General features: G+C 40.3%; 1 protein-coding gene across 2 annotated transcripts in view; it reads right to left on the bottom strand.

The window, feature by feature from the left end:
• Nucleotides 1-3,264: 3,264 nt before the first annotated feature.
• Nucleotides 3,265-21,755, bottom strand: part of tlcd4a (TLC domain containing 4a) — a 62,093-nt gene continuing 43,602 nt past the window's right edge. For both annotated transcript variants that reach the window (XM_067989964.1, XM_067989965.1), the window contains exons 7-8: nucleotides 17,884-17,957; nucleotides 3,265-8,232 (exon numbers count right to left, since the gene is read on the bottom strand). In XM_067989964.1, coding sequence (XP_067846065.1) covers nucleotides 7,917-8,232; nucleotides 17,884-17,957 — 390 coding nt within the window. In that variant the 3' untranslated portion in view covers nucleotides 3,265-7,916. The remainder of the gene's footprint in view (nucleotides 8,233-17,883; nucleotides 17,958-21,755) is intronic.

The following is a 21,755-nucleotide window of genomic DNA, read 5'->3' as shown; positions in this document are numbered from 1 at the left end:
TTTCGTGAAAGATATATTAGCCTTCGGAGGAGTGGAGTGCAGATTCACTAGAATGACACTAGGTTTTAAAGGGTTAAATTATGAGGACAGGTTGCATAAAGTTAGCTTGTATTCCCTTGAGTTTAGAAGGTTGAAGGGCGATCTAAGAACATCAGAAATAGGACTAAGGAGTAGGCCATAAGGCCCCTTGAGCCTGCTTCACCATTCAAAAAGATCATGGCTGATCCTCGACCTCAACTCCACTTTCCTGCCCGATCTCCAAATCCCTTGATTCCCTTAGAGTCCAAAAATCTATCAATCTCATTCTCGCATATACTCAACGACTGAGCATCCACAGCCCTCTGGGGTAGAGAATTCCAAAGATTCACAACCCTCTGAGTGAAGAAATTCCTCCTCATCTCAGTCCTAAATGGCCGACCCCTTATCCTGAGACTATGCCCCCTAGTTCTAGACTCTCCAGCCAGGGGAAACAGCCTCTCAGTATCTACCCTGTCAAGCCCTCTCAGAATCTTAAATGTTTCAATGAGATCACCTCTCATTCTTCTAGACTCCAGAGAATATACGCCCATTCTATTCAATCTCTCCTCATAGGTCAACCCTTTCATCCAGGAATCAATCTAGTAAATCTACCTGATCAATCTAATTGAAGTGTTTAAAATGATAAAGGGATTTAATGGTATACATACAGAGAAACTATTTCCCCTTGTCAGAGAATCCAGAACAAGGGGGCACAATCTTAAAATTAGAACTAAGCTATTTCGGAGTGAAATCACGGCGCACTTTTTCCACACAAAGGGTGGAAGTTTAGAAAACTCTCCCCCAAAAGGCTGTTGATGCTGGGTCAATTGAAATTTTTAAAACTGAAATCACTAGATTTTTGTATGGTAAGGGTATCAAAAGATATGAATCAAAGTCAGGTAAATGGGGTTGAGGTACATATTAGCCATGATCTAATTTAATGGCAGAACAGGCTCGAATGGCTGAATGGTCTACTCCTGTTCCTATGTAACAGTACCTCCATCTATCAAACACATAAACTGTGTATCACTGATCTAATGTCTGAATTAGTCAGTACCAACTGATGTTTTCCTTATAAGTATTGAAGATACCTCTCCAATCATATGTGGTATATAATTGACTGCTATCTATTTCTTCAAGGCTGTGTGAACGTATTTTCAGAGGGTTCCTTTACAGTGGAAAAACACAGTTAGATAGGGTCCCTTTCCATAAAGGCAGGTTCAGTTACCCAATGAAAATAGTACTGTCAGAGATAGAGATAGATAGACGTACAGAGATCGAGATATAGACAGATTGTATAACGATGAATCAAGACAGAGAGATACACAGAGAGAGATAGATACATAGAGATAGAGGTAGATATAGAGATTGAGATGTAGACAGATCGATAGATTAATAGAGATGGGTAGATATGTAGAGAAAGAACGCACAAACTTGTATTTAGATAGCACCTATCCCAAAGTGTTTTACAGCCAATGAAGTACTTTTGAAGTGTAGTCACTGTTGTAATGTAGGAAATGAGGGGCTGAATGCCTACACCTGTTCCTATATGCAGATATATATATATATATATATGTATATAATCTCCAAGAGAGGTAGAGATAGCGATATAGATTGGGTCCAGGTCCACCAACTCCTCCATTTTAAAATACTCATCTTTGTGTTCAAATCCCTCAATGGCCTCGCCCATCCCCATCTCTGTAACCTCCTCCAACCATACAATCCTCCGAGAACTGTTGTGTTCCTCCAACTCTGGTCTCTTGTGCTCCCTCTACTTCCTTCATCCAACATTTGGTAACTGTGCCTTCAGCCGTCTAGGCCGTAAGCTCTGGAATTCCCTCCCCCCAAACCTCTGTGTGTCTCTCATTTAAGATGCTCCTTAAAACCTACCCCTCACCTGTCCTAATGTTGCCTTCTTTGGCTCAGCGTCACTTTTTGTCTGATTACGCTCCTCTGAAGCACCTTCAGACATTTTACTGCATTAAAGGCGCAATATAAATGCAAGTAGTTGTTGTTATAGAGTGATAGATGTATAACATGGAAATTATTTATAGCTAGATAAATAGAGCTAGAGTTACATTACATACATATATATATATATATATATATTATATACACACATACACACAAAAATGACATGCTAGTAAGTCAGCAAATACCTAAATCTGATGATCTTGGAGACCTGGTTTGAAAATCCTACATTTTTCTAATATCTGCATGGACTCTGAAAGCAGAGAAGCATCCTGAGTGCCTGTTATTTGTCCAAACTTGCTATTTTTGAGTCACACAAGACCGAAGAATACAGTTAATACTGAGATGTATTACAAAATAAATTAGGGAGTGGCTGAGGAAATAAATTTTGCAGAATTTTTAAAAATCCTTTTCATCTTTTGCATGAAAAGTTAAACCAGAGTCCTGTCTGCTTAATCAGATGGATTGGCAAAGTGCCCATGACAGTGTTAAGAGTGGGGAGTTCTCAGTTTCCTGGGCAACATCCCTCCCTTAACCAATACCAACCAAAAAAATACATTAACTAATCACTTCTCTCATTGCTGCTGCAGAATAACTGTTGCTTGTCTATGTACCAACAGTTATTGTACCCTAAAAGTATTGTGTGAAGCACTTTGAGGTGATAAGACACAATATAACTATAAATGCAAAAGTTTATTATTTTATAAAAGAATATTACTTGTGTGGCTTTATGAATAGTGTTAAGTAAAATTACCTCATGTGCAATCATATTATCTGGTTGTAAATTAATTGTATTTCCTAAGAAAAATGTATGTCATATATGTACAATAAAGAATTTACTACTTGTGATGTAGTCTGTCTTGTTTAGTCAGCTTTAATTTTACGAAAGGACAAAAAATTCTAATAATACTGTATTAAAAATCTACTTATGGGTTAATGTACTATCCAGTGAGATAATGTAATGAGCCTTACAAATCAGATGGTTCCAGCTATTGATTCTCGTTTGTGCTGAGTTAGCCAGGACAAATATGCAGGCCGCTGTAACCTCGGACCAGGCAGAAAAAACACTCCTGATCACTATGCAGTAACTCCCACCCGGAAGTGTGTATGTATGAATATCAGGTGAGAACAGAATCAGTCACCCTCCATCACACAGCCTGCTGCCATTCAACATCTAGGCTCGCATATAAAGAATGGCCACATGGACAAGGAAAGCCAGCGCTGAGAGAATGGGAAAAATAAATTTAAGGAAAACCAAAGTATTCTTCAGCAAAATCAATGATCAGAACATATGCTTTATTGCCATTTATAGTGTGATCTTTCAGCAAATTGTTCAACTTTTTAAGCAAAAGCTTCTTCACAACTGTGGACAGTGTAGGATACATTTAATAAGCAACAAAAATTGCAAAAAAGATATTATCTGCCACAGCATCAAAAGCTTTCAATGCAAACTTAGGAGGTATAGTTTTCAGCAGCTTGAGAAATGTAAAATTTGATATACAGTGACATTTACATAACATTTGATTCATATAACTAGAACTAATTTCATAATCTTGTGGTATTTAATATTAAATGACATTGTGCGAACATGCAATTTTCCATGTAAAATCTTTAGGTAATGGTTTGTAAGACAAATTGGTGTTCTAACAAAAACAAATGAATAGATTATTATGCATGGATTTGAAGTAGCAGACAAATCAATTCCATTGTATTATGCTAACATTATAAGACTAAAAGATTATGTAAGTATATAGCTAATGCATGAACATTCACTGCAGGCAGTTTTGCCACACTATTAACTTTCCTCGGGGTCCTTTAGCTACAATGTAAAAACTGTTGACAATCTTGCTGGGAACTTTTTTGAATGCAACCTTAACACTCCTTCAAAATATCACATCGTTAAAAAATATAAGTGGTTAAAGGAAATTTGAAATTAATCAACACTTTATACAGTACCTAAAATAAACATGTCTCAAAATGATTCACAACCAGAGAAATAACCTTTAGATTCACAGACAAAACATTATAGGTAATGTAGGTGAAGAACAAAAAAATATACTATACAAATACACCTAAAACCATCCCATCTAAAAAAATATTTTTCAAGTAAAATTTTTAGTCAATTTAATCATATTTTAAGACAAAATGAATCAACATCCTAGCACGTATAAAAGCAATACAAAGGCCATCACATTAAATAAAATAAAATATTGCTCCAAATCAAAAATAAACTTCTTCATATATATGACATTATGTCCTGTAACAAAGAGCAGACAAGCTTTCCACACACTCCATTAGAAAACATTATCTTGGAAGTTTGGAAACTTTGTACATTCTGGTCTGGGTGGAGCATTATAATTTTTTTTAATAAACCATAAATTTAACTAATATGTAACTTTTTACAAAAGCAATTTTCTCTCTTTGTGTCATGAAGATTCTGACTCTTGCTGGGGTACAGTTGCAGAAGGACAAGTAGCACCCAGTACCTCATACCAGTGCCAATTCTTTACGTGAGCTTAGGCAGCAAGTCTCAATTGACTATTTGACCACAGCCAAGTCTGATACCGCCATCACCAGACATCCACATATGCACACTTTTTGGCAGAGGGCAATGAATAACAATGAGGAGTAGGAACCCTTACAGATTTTCTCCTTCCTCGCCTAGTGGGGGCTGAAACCATTTCTAGCAGCCCAGTTGCTGCACCTGGCTGAGATTAATGAACCCACAGAACAGGAATCAAACTGGGAACCTTCTGGTCCAAATGGCTTAGTGCTAAACCAATATTTATTGTACTTCAGTAAGCATCAACAGTTTCATGGAAGCCCCTTGATCATCTTGTATCTGCACTAAATTTCAATTTGACTTCCATGGAAAAGTAAATCGGGAGGAGTGTCAAATGAACTATCTTCCAAGACTAATTTCTACAATTAAATGTCCATCACTAAGACTAACATAAAACAATGGAGACAAATTAACATTGACTATAAAACATTGCATAAAATCAAAAGATGGTCAGAACTTCAGTTTTTCCAAGCCCAAATTTCTCTTTTTGACCTATAACTTTTATAATCAGCATAAAAATATATTATTTATATGTTTATACACACACCCCAAAAGAAATGTTTAAATAATTAACTACAAAACAGTATATTTATTGTGGTATGCAAGAATCCCCGAATAATTTGACAAATATGCATAATGTAGGAAAGCCTTATGCCATTTTATATTATTTAAATTTATTAGTTTCGTCATAAGTAAGCTTGTATTTTGGTATAAAGTATTGAAACTAAAATACTTCTATACTAAGTATTTTACTCATACTAATATGAATAAGATAAAAATATGATTTAAGTTCAAAACAGTTCTATTAACAGCACAATAATCAGGGCATGCTTTCTCAAAGAGCTCAGTTACACACATGAAACAGTAGGTAGCTGTATTTACTGGATAATATAGCTGTGGCTCAGCAGCTTCAAATGACATAGTTCATCTACAATGCTCTCAACTTGCTATGGTGCTGCATTAACATTTTGAAATACAGTTTTATCTGCAATATATATTTTGAGATTCCAATATAAATTAATAGCTTTTACACAAATTTTGACCAATAACATTTCATTTAAGTTCCTTAACTCACTAGGAGAAAAAAAGTATTGTTTTAGATAAAAGCAATATAAAATTACTTTAATGATAGTAAATGTTAAGGCATTTCATCCCCCCAACTGGCTTGTAAGAGATCATGGTGAAAAATGCACTTGTAATCAGTTATGCAAACACACACCAAATAACTGGATGTGCAGGAAAAATGCTTAAAAATTGTAAGATTCTTAGAAACCCCTCTCTCATTAACAGTTTAAAGATACATGTCACAGGAGTGGGTTTGGAATTGCTGTACAGGTGCTGAAGCAAACTTGGTAGGTTTGAACAGCAGGCTGGATCAATTGGTCTAAAATTTATTTTAGGTTAACCTAAAAAATTCAGAGACAAGTAGATGCAGTATACTATGCCTAGCCTGTTTCAGTACATATGTGCATCACATGACCACCATAAAGAGTAACATAACCATTGATAAACATAATAATGCATATAAAATATATATAAACAATTCCATAGATATTATCTACCCATGTGGTTAAGTGACGATTTGGCTCAGCCATTAAAGAAGCATACAGGACCAGCAAGTTGTTTAGCTGCCCACTTAGCTCTGTGCAATCTATCTTTTCACCTTAGCGAAATGTAATCAAGCATAATTTTACAGAGATATGATTTGAACTCAGATTTTCAGATAGGTACTATAATGTAATATTTACTGATTTTAACCGACTTCCTCTACAGAACTTGTATTCAAACAATTAAACTTGAATAAGCAAGTACCATTTGGTTTTACTACAACATTGAGTGACACAACTCCAAACAGAATAGGGCTTTTGACATCAGGTGACCTACTATTGTAGAGACAGTTCAGCCAATTTTCCAAGCCTATGTGACCTAATGATACAACTGCATTATACACCTGTTCAACAAAAAGCCTGAGTTTCAACTGAACCTGCACAACAAAGAAGCATCACAGCAAAGAAAATCTCAGTATCAATTCTGTATTGTAAACAATAGTAATAACATTGCGTTTGAGGGCCACATGGTCATGATTTAAGAGGTGATGGTCAACACTAAACATGAGCACTACAGGACCAGGAAAGACCACACAAGACTTCACGTTGGATGTTATTGCTATATTCAAGAAACAAACCATTATGGCTTATTCTATCTTACATGTGAATTAAGATCTTAATAGCTTTGTTGTGAGAATTAAGATCTCAATAGCTGTTACTGGTTCCTATAAGATACAGAATTCATAAGTATTAAAATCTACAATATATTTTCTACACAAGCACACATTCAATCTAAATATTACTCAAAACCAGAAATCAAAGCTATTACAAGTAACTGCTTGCAAACCCTTCACCACTAATTATTGTTCAAGGTTAAATTATAAAATCACATATAGCACTGATTACTGGCTGCAAGTCTGGTGAATATAATCTGTAGAACTATTTTTTTTTAGGCTCGACAGAAAAATATTTCCTACTGTCTATATGCCTAGTAGGCTAATGTTAATAATGCCTAAGACAACAATGGTCAGGCAACCTCTTTTCTACAATAAATTGTGTTCCGGACAGCCAGCAGATCAACTTATCTGACTTTTCATGTTGAAGCCTCTTAATATTTATTCATTTTAAAAAGTCCTGAACTTAGATAGTAAAATTCAGAGATTGTGTTAAAAAGGGTTCACTTATGCATGCAGATAGACAGATTGATCCTCCAAGTCTGTTTCCCTCATGGCTGTGTGAAGCATCTTGGTTCGTTTTTCTATGTTGAAGGTGCTATATAAATAAGTTATTGTTGCTAGTTTCCAGTGAAGAAGAATTTGTTGGAAGTGGTTAGCGTGAATATCCTCCAAGCCGTTGTTTACAAGTATCCTGAAAATAACTTTCTTCATGTCAAGAAAAGGTCTTGATGCAGGCATAAAATTGGCTTGCAGTGTTCAAAGCATTACAATGTTTTCCAAAATAAGTATTGCAAACCTAAAAGCGTGTTCAGTGGGGATGATTCCCCAAAGTTGGATGTAACCAGCATGCAGTTTGAGTGCTACCACCACTTACTATTTGCAAGAATGAAAAATCAAGCGATAGATATTCAGTACGTACTCAGTTTTTACACTTTACCTTTGCTGAGTCATCTATGTTATAGGTTTATAAGCTCCAAAATGCAATGGTCACCTGCATTTGTATAAACAGTCCTCTGAAGTGATACAGTAGTGTTGATTTATGGGACCAAGCGGTATTCCCCATCATCATGTACAAAACACCAGCTACAAATCCTCTTATTAAAAAAAACTTTAAAAAATCATTCCAAGCAAAGTGAATCTCTACCGTTGTTTTCCATTTTCCTGAACGTCTGCTCTTTGCTTCTTGCAGGCAAGCAAAACTTTGTAGCATCCCTTTCCAATCTTATACATCCACATTAAATTCATAGCATCTAAGCAAACACTGGCAACGATCCAAGCAATTTGTGCTCGTAGTCCAAGGTTGTAAAAGGCCTCCGTTCCAAATGTGGAAATCATTTTGTTATAGTATGGAGGCATGACAGCAATTCTCACCAGGAAGAATACCATCACCATCAGAAACCCATTAATAATGTTTGGCCTGGAAGTTTTTGGATAACACAATGCTTCAAAAAACCACCTGAAAAGCAAAGGGCAATGATGAGAAACACTTCCAATTCAATTCCACAATGAAAATACAATTTATGTATTTGCGTCATAATCTGTGGCAATTTAAACATAAATTGACAACCAGATTATATGACAACTCTGATGACGAAGAGATTTAACAAAATACAAAGCGTTCCTGCCTCATTTTCAAGTTCAACCTTTCTCTCCCCAACCATAATATCAGAAGCTAGAACTTCATAAAGTGCAATCCTCATTTAAAAATGAGAAAAAAAAACTCACAAATTTGACTTTGTTGACAGCTGGAAGCACAAAAGAAATTGTACTGGGGTATCAACCAGAAACCCATCTTTCCCAATTCTGCTTTCAAACTTCTACATGCAATGGATAACACTATCTTCTGGGAGAGAGCTCCATTGACCAAGACAGCAGGTGTGGAAAGCATAATGGCTGGTATTACATGCAGCTTTTTTTTTTAAGAACCAATACATAATTTTAGTATCAAACTAGCTGGTATAAATATGGAATCACTTAGTCGTATACAGTTTTGGCACAATCTCCCTGATGTTATTGAGAATGGAATCGGACATGCTCTTGACAGTGATTAGTGCCAAACTTTGAGGATCCCTACTTTTCTGCCTTCTTCATCACCATAGATTTAGTTAGAAACCCATGGAGCTGAATGCTTGTAACTGAAAAAGACTGGTTCCTTTATAGAAGAGGTCAGCAAGCAACATCACAGTCGATCTTTCATGAATAATTCATGATTATTTCTCAATTGTGTCTATAATTGCCTGCAGTAATTTAGTTGCTGCTCATTTTTCAGATGGAGCATTAACCACCCTATAGAGAATGACGTGATATTTAACATAATTCAATTTTGATGTCATCCATTAGGGCACTGAAGAGAAAATAAACAACCAATTTGTTATGACCCAAGATAATTACAGATGAGGCCGGTCATTTGCCCACATCTTAGTTCATCCATCTAGAAATTGTAGCATCCATTTGTTTCTCTTTTAAATCATCTGAGGGTGTCACATATCGAGAGCAACATCTACAAAATGGGCCACACTCTTGGCTGCTCAGAGGTCAGTATGAGTCCAAGTAATGTTGAGGAATGTGGCTCTAACATTGTGCTGGTAATTGACAGAATTACTCTACATCTTGACCAGGAGATTGAGAGGATCACAGGCTGACTAATTTACTACAAAGTCAAATTGTAACTCAAAGAGCAGGGTTTTTAAAAAAATGTATTCATTCTTGGGATGTGGGCATCGCTGGCAAGGCCAGCATTTATTGCCCATCCCTAATTGCCCTTGAGAAGGTGGTGGTGAGCTGCCTTCTTGAACCGCTGGTACACACTGCAGCCACGGTGCGCCGGTGGTGAAGGGAGTGAATGTTTAGGGTGGTGGATGGGGAGCCAATCAAGCGGGCTGCTTTGTCCTGGATGATGTCGAGCTTCCTGAGTGTTGTTGGAGCTGCACTCATCCAGGCAAGTGGAGAGTATTCCATCACACTCCTGACTTGTGCCTTGTAGATGGTGGAAAGGCTTTGGGGAGTCAGGAGGTGAGTCACTCGCCGCAGAATATCCAGCCTCTGACCTGCTCTTGTAGCCACAGTATTTATGTGGCTGGTCCAGTTAAGCTTCTGGTCAATGGTGACCCCCAGGATGTTGATGGTGGGGGATTTGGCAATGGTAATGCCATTGAATGTCGAGGGGAGGTGGTTAGACTCTCTCAAAGAGCAGGTTCATGTGATTCAGATGTACAAACAACTTTCTATTCACTATGAATTCCTTGAAGTTTACACAATTGATAAGGTAGATACTGGTTTGTCAATATCCAACCCCGATTCTTTCTGGTCACTAAGTATGACATCCCATTTGGATGAAAAACCGCAAACTGTTGATATAGGTAAGTAAAATAAGTGAATACGTTAAGGTGGTGGTGGACCTTCTCCTTGAACCGCTGTAGTCCTTGTGGTGATGGTGCTCCCACAAAGGTGTTAGGCAGGGAATTCCAGGATACTGAATCAGCATTGAAGGAACAGTGATATATGTCCAAGTGGAGATGGTTGTAAATGGTGTTCCTAATACGTTGCTACCTAATACGTCCTTCTCCGTGGTAGAGGTCACAAAGATGAGAAGTGCTGTTGAAAATAAGCTTGGTGAGTTGTTGCAGTGCATTCTGTAGATAGTGCATACTGCAGCTACAGCATGCCAGTGGTATAAAGAGTGGATATTGAGTGCAATAGCAGGGGCACCAATAAAGCAGACTGTTTTCTCCTGATAATGTCAAGCTTCCCGAGTGTTGTTGCAGCTACATCCATTCAGGCAAGTGGTGAGTATTCCATCACATTCCTGACTTTAACCTTATAGATGGTGAAGAGACTTTGAAGGGTCAGGAGGTGAGTCACTCATTGCAAATTACCCAGCCTCAGCCCTGATCTTGTAGTCATAGCATTGATATGGCTAGTCCAATTAGGCTTCTGGTCAATGGCGACCTCAGGACGTTGATTGTGGGAGACTCAGTGGTGCCGTTGAAAGTCAGGCGGAGGTAGTCACTGTGTGGCACTTATGTGGTGCAATTTGTCTGCCAAATTGTCAGCCCAAGCCTAGATATCATCCAGATCCCGACATAGGATGTTTCATTATCAGAGGAGTTGAGAATGGAGGTGAATACTGTGGAATCATCAGCGAACAGCCTCACTCCTGGCCTCATGACAGATGGAAGGTCATTGATGAAACAACTGAATACGATTGGCTGAAAGATGAGGAACTCTGGCTGCAATGTCCAAGGGCTGTGATGACTGGCCTCAACAACCATGACCAGAATGATACTCAGATGGTGCTCTGCAGCAAGATGTGAGATCTTGTTAGTTTGAGACAAAAACCTGGTACAGGACTCTGGGGTACTGGCATGTACTTCACCACTCATCCTCACCAAAAATAGTTTCTTCTTCGATGATGATTAGCCTGTGGCTACTGAGTGTGACGTGGAACATGCTGAGCTGTGAAGGTCCTTAATGCATCTGACGTAAGCTACAGGTTCCTCCTGCTGTCAAACAACAAACCTGACATCCTCACCTACCAAATATGAATCAACCTAGTCTATACTGAGAACCAAGAGACCACTGCGGCAAGATAGTGGGCATGTTACAAATGGCTTCCATGTCTTCAGGACAAGGAAAAGATCCTTGCCCCGGATTCCTATTCAGCGACCTGGAAGTGTGAATGTGGAAAACAAGAGACGACATCATTGAACTTGATAGTGATGCACCTCAAGATAAAATAGCCTTCTGAATTCTACTGTTTAGGCTTACACATGATTAATGGACTCTTGTGTGGGGTCCTGAAGATCTGCTGCTGCCCAAGGGACTATAATCACAGCTTCAGGACAGATGAGATTACAGAGGGGCAAGACCATGGAAGTGCTTATAGATGACTAATTTAATGCCTTGGGGGGAAGGGAGCCAGCGTAGATCTGCATGGACATGGGTGATGTGGAAGTGGGATTTAGTGTGGGACAGGTTCCAGGTAGCAGAGTTTTAGACAAGCTGGACTTTATGGTGCATGGAGGTCAGCAAGGAGACCACTGGAATAGTAGAGTCTGAAGGTGACAAAAGCATGGATACGGGTTTAAGCAACAAAGAAGTTGAGGTGGGGCAGATGTTGAGGTGATGGAAGTAAGTCTTTGATGAGGGATAGGACGTGAGGTTTAAAGCTCACTTCAGGGTCAAACAGGATGCCAAAGGGTACGGTAGCGTAGTGGTTATGTTACCGGGCTAGTAATCCAGAGGCCTGGACTAAAATCCAGAGTCACGAGCTCAAATCCCGCCACGGCGGCTGGCGAATTTAAATTCAATTAATTCAAGTAATGATAGCCATGAAACTACCGGATTGTCGTAAAAACCCATCTGGTTCACTAATGTCCTTTAGGGAAGGAAACCTGCCGTCCTTACCCGGTCTGGCCTATATGTGACTCCAGACCCACAGCAATGTGGTTGATTCTTAATTGCCCTCTGAAATGGCCTAGCAAGCCACTCAGTTGTAAAAATCTCGCTAGGGATGGGCAATAAATGCCGGCCTTGCCAGCGACGCCCACATCCTGTGAACGAATAAAAAAAAATAAAAAAAATTGAAAATAATCTGGTTCAGCCTGACAGAGTAGGAGGGTGGACTCAGTGGCAAAGGAGAGAAGCTGTGTCTGGGACAGAAGACTGTGTCTTTGGTCTTCCCGATGTTGATGCTGGAAGAAGTTGTGACTCATCCAGGACTTAATGCTGGACAAGCAGTCTGATGCCGCAGAGGCAATGGTCAAGAGAAGTGGTGAGGTACAGCTAGGACTGATTAGCATCAATGTGTAAATCTGACCCTATGACTGCAGATGATGTCACTAAGGAGTAGCATATAGACAAGGAAGAGGAGGCAGCTAAGGATAGATCTGTGCCTTGCAGCCAGGGAGGTGATTGAGTGAGGGAGAGAAAAAATGCCATTGCTGAGATGCACTGGCTGTATGGAATAGGCAGGAATGGAAACATGCAGGGGCAGTCCCATGCAGCCGGACGTCAAAAGCAAGATGTTGAACGCATGGTCAACCGTATTATATGTTTCAGAAATGTCTACAAGAACTGACAACATAATAAGGTTTAAGATAAAAGATTGAGAAGGACATAAGTAAGACAAAGAGCAAAGTAATAAATTGGAAAAGAGCTGATTTTCAGGGGATGAGAATGGAACTAGGGAAAATAAAAAGGAAAAATTTACTGATAAAGAAAGAAATAGGACATCAGCGGGAAACATTTAAAACAGTGATGAAGAGAACCCAGGAAAAATATATCCCACTAAAAAGCAAAACAAACTAGCCAGTCATGACATACCACGGGTGAATAAAGAATAAAGGGCAAAATTGACACTAAAGAAAAAGGCATACACTAAGTACTTGACAACAAAGGAGAGGATGACAAAAGGGAATACGAAAAGGTTAGGAAAGAAGTTAAAAAAACAACTAAGATGGCAAAGAGAAACTACAAAACTAAATTATCAGAGAATATAAAAAGAAATGGTAAAGTATTCTAGACACATAAATAACAAAAGAAAATTCAGGATAGGGAAAGGGCCACTAAGGGATGCACAAGATAAACTCACAGGCAATGACAGCGAAATGCAGAAATATTAAATTATTACTTTGCCTCAGTATTTACCAGGGAGACTAACATGGTGGGCATAACATTAGAAGAAGAGATCAAAACAGATATAAAGACATTTAAGATAGAAAGGGGGGAGATAATTGATAAACTAATCAAACTTAAAGAAGATAAAACCCTTGGTCCGGATGGATTGCATCCGAGCATATTAAAAGAACTTAGGGAGGAGATAGCATAGGCACTATTACATATATATAAAAATTCATTAGAAAAGGGAATAGTGCCAGAGGACGGTCAGACAGCTGATGTGATTCCTAAAGTTAAAAAGGGAGTTATAGAACCAGTCCAGGGAACTTCAGACCAATTAGCTTAACGTCGATGGTAGGAAAGATAATGGAATCCTTACTCAAAGATGTAATAGAAAAACATCTAGAAACTGAAAATATAGTAAAGAATAGTCAGCACCGATTTCAAAAGGGAAGGTCACGTTTGACCAACCTTATTGAATTCTTTGAAAAAGTAGCAGAAAGGGTAGACAAGAGTGATGAAGTAGATGTAATATATTTGGATTTTCAAGAGGCCTTCGATAAGGTACAGCACATTAGCCTGAAGACTAAGGTCAGAGCATGTCGAGTCCGGGAACAAGTAGCAGAATGGATAACAAGCTGGCTACAAAACAGAAAACAGAGAGTAGGGGGTTAAAGGTAGTTACTCAGACTGGCAAAAGGTGGGAAGTGGTGTTCCACTAGGATCGGTGCTGGGACCACTGTTGTTCACCATTTACATAAACGATTTGGATTCAGGAATCGGGAATGCAAATTCAAAATTTGTAGACGACACCAAATTGAGGGTTTAGTTAATATAAGCTAGAGGGAATGCGACAAAATACAAGAAGATATTAATAAACTAATAAATTAATAAAGAATGGCCGTGTAATTGGCAAATGAATTTCAATATAGATAAGTGTGAGGTACTGCATTTTGGTAGGAAGAATAAGGGGGCCACATACTGCTTGGATAATAAGAGTCTAAATGAGGTAGAGGAGCAGAGGGATCTGGAGGTACAGATACACAAATCACTAAAAGTAGCGATGCAGGTTAATAAGGATGTTAAAAAAAAAAGCAAACCAAGCACTGGGGTTCGTTTCTAGAGAGATAGAATTGAAAAGCAGGGAACTTATGTTGAACTTGTACAGAACCTTGGTTAGACCACATTTGGAGTAGTGTGAACAGTTCTGGTCTCCATATTATAAAAATATATAGGCACTGAAGCAGGTGCAAAAAAAAATACTAGGATGATACCGGAACTGACGGGTTATACCTAACAGGAAAGACAGAGCAGGCTGGGGCTCTTTTCTGTAGAAAAGAGAAGATTGAGAGGTGACCTGATAGAGGTCTTTAATATTATGAAAGGGTTTGATAGGGTCGACATAGAGAAGATGTTTCCACCTGCAGGGGAGACCAGAACTAGGGGCCATAAATATAAGATAGTCACTAAAAAATCCAATAGGGAATTCAGGAAAAACTTCTTTACCCAGAGAGTGGTTAGAATGTAGAACACGCTACTACAAGGAGTAGTTGAGGTGACTAGCATAGATGAATTCAAGAGGAAATTAGATAAACACATGAGGGAGAAGGATATGCTGATAGGGTTAGATGAAGTAGGGATGGAGGAGGCTCGTGTGGTGCGTGAACACTGGCATAGACCAATTGGGCCGAATGGCCTGTATCTGTGCTGTACATTCTATGTAATTGGTTATAGTCACAAAGGATGATATTCATCACTATGGTTAGGGCCATTTTGGTGCTGAGAAGGACGGAATCCGGATTGGTGGGGTTTGAAATGGAAGTTTTGGGAGAAATGGACAGAGCTGGCATGCGATGACATGCTCAAGGATCTTAGAGAAGAAAGGGTGATTGCAGTTGGGGTGGTAGTTGAGAGGTCAATTGAGTGGGTTTGAGGATTGGGGGGTTATGATGGCAATTTTGAAGAGGAGAGAGATGGTTGCCCGAGGAGAGGGAACTATTGGCAATGTCTGCTAGCATGGGGGCCAGAATGGGGAGCTGAGTGGGGATAGCTGCAAGGGAGCAGGAGGTGGGTCTCATGGACGGGATGAGCTTCAAGAGGCAAGTGGGAAGATGGGCGAGAAACTGCAAAAATACAGAGATACTCGGCTAGAGCGGGTGGGAGAAAGCAGCATGGATGGCTTTGATAGTAGAGACAAAGATAAAGTTCCTCACATTTACTATTTGAGTTGAGGATGGTGGGGGCAGGGGAAAGAAGGGCTTAAGGAGGTGGTTGGTTGGGCAATAATGAAGTCTGAGTTCAGTAAGGAAGTTGGCATGAGGCTGGAGGATAGTAAATAATGAGGTTTTTTTTTAAGAAAGGTGAAGTGCTCCAGGGAGGAGAGCGTGGCAGAGGAGGAGAGGAGAGCGTGGCAGAGGAGGAGAGGAGAGCGTGGCAGAGGAGGAGAGGAGAGCGTGGCAGAGGAGGAGAGGAGAGCGTGGCAGAGGAGGAGAGGAGAGCGTGGCAGAGGAGGAGAGGAGAGCGTGGCAGAGGAGGAGAGGAGAGCGTGGCAGAGGAGGAGAGGAGAGCGTGGCAGAGGAGGAGAGGAGAGCGTGGCAGAGGAGGAGAGGAGAGCGTGGCAGAGGAGGAGAGGAGAGCGTGGCAGAGGAGGAGAGGAGAGCGTGGCAGAGGAGGAGAGGAGAGCGTGGCAGAGGAGGAGAGGAGAGCGTGGCAGAGGAGGAGAGGAGAGCGTGGCAGAGGAGGAGAGGAGAGCGTGGCAGAGGAGGAGAGGAGAGCGTGGCAGAGGAGGAGAGGAGAACGCCAAGAGACTTGGCGATGAGGATCATGCCACCACTGCTGCGTTTTGGTCTGGGCTGCTGGTGGAATGTATAGCCAGGCAGGGAGGTTTCTGTAAGGGGAATGGAGTTGCTGCTTGAAGGCCATGTTTCTATCAGTGCCAAGATAGCAATACAATTATCCACAATGAATTAGTGAATGGCAAAGGCCATGATTAGCAAAAAATTCAAACAAAAAAGTATTTTAATTCACCAGATATCCTACGTTAACCAATCTTTAAAAAAAAACTCATTTAAACTTTCACTTTTATTACAAACTTAGTCATTTGATGGTACCTTAGTCACACATTCTCCATCTATATTTTCTATGTTTTGAATATCAAAGCCTGTGATCCTATCTTCACCCAATATGCTTTGCTAAAAAAAAAATCTTTCTTCTCTTACCTAGTTCGTAGCACAGAAATCATCTTTGTTGCTTTACGTTAAAGAGACATTGTTACTCTCAAGCTGGACACGAGGCAGTATGCAAGCAGCATCTTGCTCAGGATTGTCCAAGTCCAGTAATATTGCACATAACTAAACATTTTCTTATGACAAATTTGCTTTGTAATGTAAATCACATTGTATTCAACAGCAATACTGATGGTTAGCAAACGTCTCAACCCCCTGATTCTGATGAAGGGCAATGCCTGAAACGTTTAATATTTTCCTTTCTTTACAGATGCTGCCTGACTTGCTGAGTGCTTCCAGCGTAATCTGTATATTTTTTTCAGATTTCAAGCATCTGCAGTATTTTGTTTTACAGAATACTTCAATCTATTTCTTTCCTTAATATAGTTATGTAATTAAATTTTAGTTACATTATCTGTGAAACAAGCGACCTTTTGGAAAGCAATCATTTATATACATGCCTGAATAAGCAAATCGTGCTACAAGGGTATCTTATCACTCACTCGATACTTCTTACTGCAGTTAGAAACAGCTCGGATCATTCGTACATATTAAATTTCTAATAGCGTGGCCGCTGCCCATTCTACTCTCCGCCACTCTTTCCTCTGCCTCAAACACCAGAAAAAAGCCCAATGGAGTCCAATTGGATGGCCGGAGCTAGCCCGATCACCATTTGGATGGCCGGAGCTGGCCCGATCACCATTTGGATGGCCGGAGCTGGCCCGATCACCATTTGGATGGCCGGAGCTGGCCCGATCACCATTTGCAATGCCGGAGCTGGCCCGATCACCATTTGCAATGCCGGAGCTGGCCCGATCACCATTTGCAATGCCGGAGCTGGCCCGATCACCATTTGCAATGCCGGAGCTGGCCCGATCACCATTTGCAATGCCGGAGCTGGCCCGATCACCATTTGCAATGCCGGAGCTGGCCCGATCACCATTTGCAATGCCGGAGCTGGCCCGATCACCATTTGCAATGCCGGAGCTGGCCCGATCACCATTTGCAATGCCGGAGCTGGCCCGATCACCATTTGCAATGCCGGAGCTGGCCCGATCACCATTTGCAATGCCGGAGCTGGCCCGATCACCATTTGCAATGCCGGAGCTGGCCCGATCACCATTTGCAATGCCGGAGCTGGCCCGATCACCATTTGCAATGCCAGAGCTGGCCTGATCACCATTTGGAATGATGCAGGGGCAGGACCTAGCAAAACCACCCAACAAGCATTTGGTTGGTTTGTTCATAAATACCAATATACCTACCGCTGGTTAACAAAAGGAGTTGAAAATTCTGCAATCAGACGGAAGTTAGCAAAATAAGGCAGCAATCCTTGGCCCTAGAAGAGCAAGTTAAAAATTCAAAAAGTTTACCTATAATCCACATTATCAAACAAATCTTTCAGTGAAAATGAAGTAAAATGGTTGCCCAAAGCATCATGTGTTGAAAAACTATAAAATTGATAACACAGTAATACTTTGGTCATTTATTTTCCACCAATAATTGACAGTAATAACCATGTTTTGGGGGCATAAACAGAATGAAATTCAGATGGCATATTGTGCAATTGTACTATATATGCCCATCTCTGGAAGTATGACGTTTAATTCTTCTAAATTAAATGATAAACAGCACTGTTAATGCACATTTACATTCTGACTTTGAATACTTGTGTCAAACGTCAACTAGAACATTCAGGAGGGAAATCCAGTCAGTTAGTCAAAGATAAATCGATTGATTGCAACTACAAGTAAAGCCACTGTTGTTGAAAGACATAGCTGCATGTTTAATTTCATTACACAAATATGCTTGGCTCACAGGTTATTCCACCTGTATTTTCTATCCAGCCATATTGAACTTAGCATGTTGACCAACATCCTTACAATGACCTGCTTATTTTCAGTTAAGGATAAAGAACTACAGAATAAAGTGTGAAACTCAAATTTTTTTTCTTTCATTTTTGATCATGAACCCTTTAAAAACTGTTGAACTATGGAGAAAATGGTAAGAGGACACATTTATTTTCATGCTATCTGTAGAAGTGATTTCACATGGTTAGAGGGTAATGAATTTTCATCTGTTCTCGTGGGACATGGCGTAAATATACAATAATATGGAAATAGAACAAGAGAAAGATGCATTTCAATACTTAATATGAACAGGCTTACACAACACAGTTCAAATGCAAGACTAGAAATCTTTTTTGGAAAATAGTAAGCAATACATTGCAAGTTTGTTGGATGGTTCTAAATGTTTAATCCAATGGGAGTCTTCCCTTAAGTGATATTCAGGCAGACTCATCCAAACGACATTTTAAAAATAAAATATATGACTTACCAGTTCAACTGTACATTATTGGCATCTGCAGGTTCAAAAATATATTGAGGCCCAAAAGTATAAAATAGCCACTAACTTACAAATTACCCAATGTAGAAAGTGCAGAATCTATATTATTCTGTGGTTTCAGACCTTCAAAAGAACTCAATGCAGTGAAAATGAAAATAATAATTCACATAAAGTCATGTAAATGTCCACTCCGTGTGCTACAATTAGGATTCTACCATCCTTAGTCATTTTTCTCTCCCTCCTTAAGCCTCTCTTTCCCCACCTCCTCAAGATCATGTCCTGATCAAGCAGCAGGTGACATCACAGACATCTACCAATGCCAGTCTAACTAGTCACAAAGTGATGAGTGCCAGTGTCGACAAACTCTCAAGTACAATTTCCAAAATTCATAAGCCTCATGATAACAACTATTGGCAACTAACTCAAGACTTAAAGGCTTGGGAGTGGATAGCCTATCTATTCTTTCAGACAAAATAAATGTGAAAATGCACTAGGGCATTTAGGAGGACAAAAATATAGAAAAGGTTTTTTTTTTAAAAAGAAAAACTTTTGCAAAACAATGGGGAAATTGTTTAAAAAGATCAAACAAAAGTGTTCAAAACTCTTACAAAATGTGTTATATCCTCGGCAACATCATCCGAAAATACGTCAGGTTCCATATGTACGCTGACGACACCAAACCCTACCTTACCACACCTCTCTCGACCCTTCCACTGCCTCTGCTTGTCCGACATCCTGTATTGGATGAGCAGAAATTTCCTCCAATTAAATATTGGAAAGACCGAAGCCACTGTCTTCAGACACCGCTCCAATCTCCATTCTCTCACCAACGACTCCATCCCTCTCCTTGGCCACCGTCTGAGGCTTAAACAGACTACTGGTGTCATATATGACCCTGAGCTGAGCATCCAACACCACATCCTTTCCATCACCAAGACCAGCTACTTCCACCTCCGTAATACTGCTAGTCTCCAACCCTGCCTCAGCTCACCTGCTGCTGAAATCCTCATCCGTGCCTTTGTTACCTCCAGACTCGACTATTCCAATGCTCTCCTAGCCGGCCTCCCATCTTGCACCCTCTCTAAACTTGAGCTCATCCAAAACTCTGCTGCCCATATCCTAACTCACACCAAGTCCCATTCACCCATCACCCCTGTGCTCGCTAACCTACATTGGCTCCCGGTCCAGCAACACCTCAAATTTAAAATGCTCATCCTCATGTTCAAATCCCTCCATGGCCTCACCCTACTCTATCTCTGTAACCTCCTTCAGCCCTACAACCCTCCGAGTATTCTGCATTCCAGATTTTCTTCGCCCCACCATTGGCAGCCATGCCTTCAGCTGTCTAGGCCCTAAGGTCTGAAATTCCCTTCCTAAACCTCTTCACCTCTCTCGCCTCCTTTAAGACGCTCCTTCACACCTACCCCTTTGATCAAGGTTTTGGTCGCCTGTCATATCTCCTTACGTGGCTCGGTGTCAAATTTTTGTCTGCTAACACTCCTGCGAAACGCCTTGAGACATTTTACAACGTTAAAGGCACTATATAAGTGCAAGTTGTTGTTGATAAAAAATAAACAGTAACCAAGGAAGTAAAGCACACTCAATGATCAAAAAACACTTGCACACTCTGCTTTTTATCTAACCATTTTACGAACTAACATATACATACGTACATACACCCTGCAAATATGAGTTTTGAGATCACATGCCCAATAACAGTGCCTGTTTCTCATTTTTTATTTACTAATCAAAAAATGCAATCATCCACCTCTGGGTTGCCAATTAGCCACATGTGGCTAGCGGTTAACATATTGGACAACAATGTTTTACACTTATATGTTGAATTCCAACTGTCACCTCTCCGTCCATTGGCCTAGCCTGTCTTTTGGATTATTGTACATTGGTTATTATCATTGGCCAAATTTAACCAATTTAGTGCCATCTATAAACTTGGATAGTTTGGACGGTACTCCATTGTTCAAGTCATCTATAAAAAGTGAAAAACAGCAGCCCCAACAACAGCCCCTGCAAGATTCTAGTGGCAGTAAATTTCCACTTGGATATCTTGCCATACACCATCACCCTTTGCTGCCCACCTTCCAGCCATCTAGCCCATGTGCTCGCACCTTTGTGAATCAGTCGGTTATGAGGGACAGTATCAAATGCTTTCCTGAAATTCAGGAAGAGAACATCCACTGCCACACCCTTATCCATCAGGTCTGTAACCTCAACAAGGAAATCCAATGAATTGGTCAGACATGATTTACCCCTTCTGAACCCATTCTGGGTCTCTCTAATTAGCCCTCGTCGTTTCAGATGACCCTTGTGTTAACCCTCAACAAAATAATTTTGTCTATTGCTCTTTTTGTAACAAAAATGGATGACATTTGCTACCCTCCAATGCATTGGGACTTTACCCAGGGGGAGGGTGAGCAGGCAGAGGTCGTGGTCCACATTGGGACCAACGACATAGGTAGGAAGGGAGATGAGGTCCTGCATCAAGAATTTAGGGAGCTAGGTAGCAGATTAAAGAGCAGGACCTCAAAGGTTGTAATCTCTGGATTACTCCCAGTGCCACGGGCTAGTGAGTATAGAAATAGGAGGATAGAACAGATGAATGCGTGGCTAAAGAGTTGGTGCAGGAGGGAGGGTTTCAGTTTCCTGGATCACTGGGCCTGCTTCTGGGGAAGGTGGGACTTGTACAAGTCGGACGGGTTGCACCTGAACCAGAGCGGGACAAATATCCTTGCGGGGGGGGGGGGTTTAAACTAACTTGGCAGGGGGATGGGAT

Source organism: Heptranchias perlo, chromosome 9, assembly GCF_035084215.1.
Source record: "Heptranchias perlo isolate sHepPer1 chromosome 9, sHepPer1.hap1, whole genome shotgun sequence".
NCBI classification, from domain to species: domain Eukaryota; kingdom Metazoa; phylum Chordata; class Chondrichthyes; order Hexanchiformes; family Hexanchidae; genus Heptranchias; species Heptranchias perlo.
Note: the sequence above shows the minus strand (reverse complement) of the source record. Positions and strands in the feature narration are given on the sequence as shown.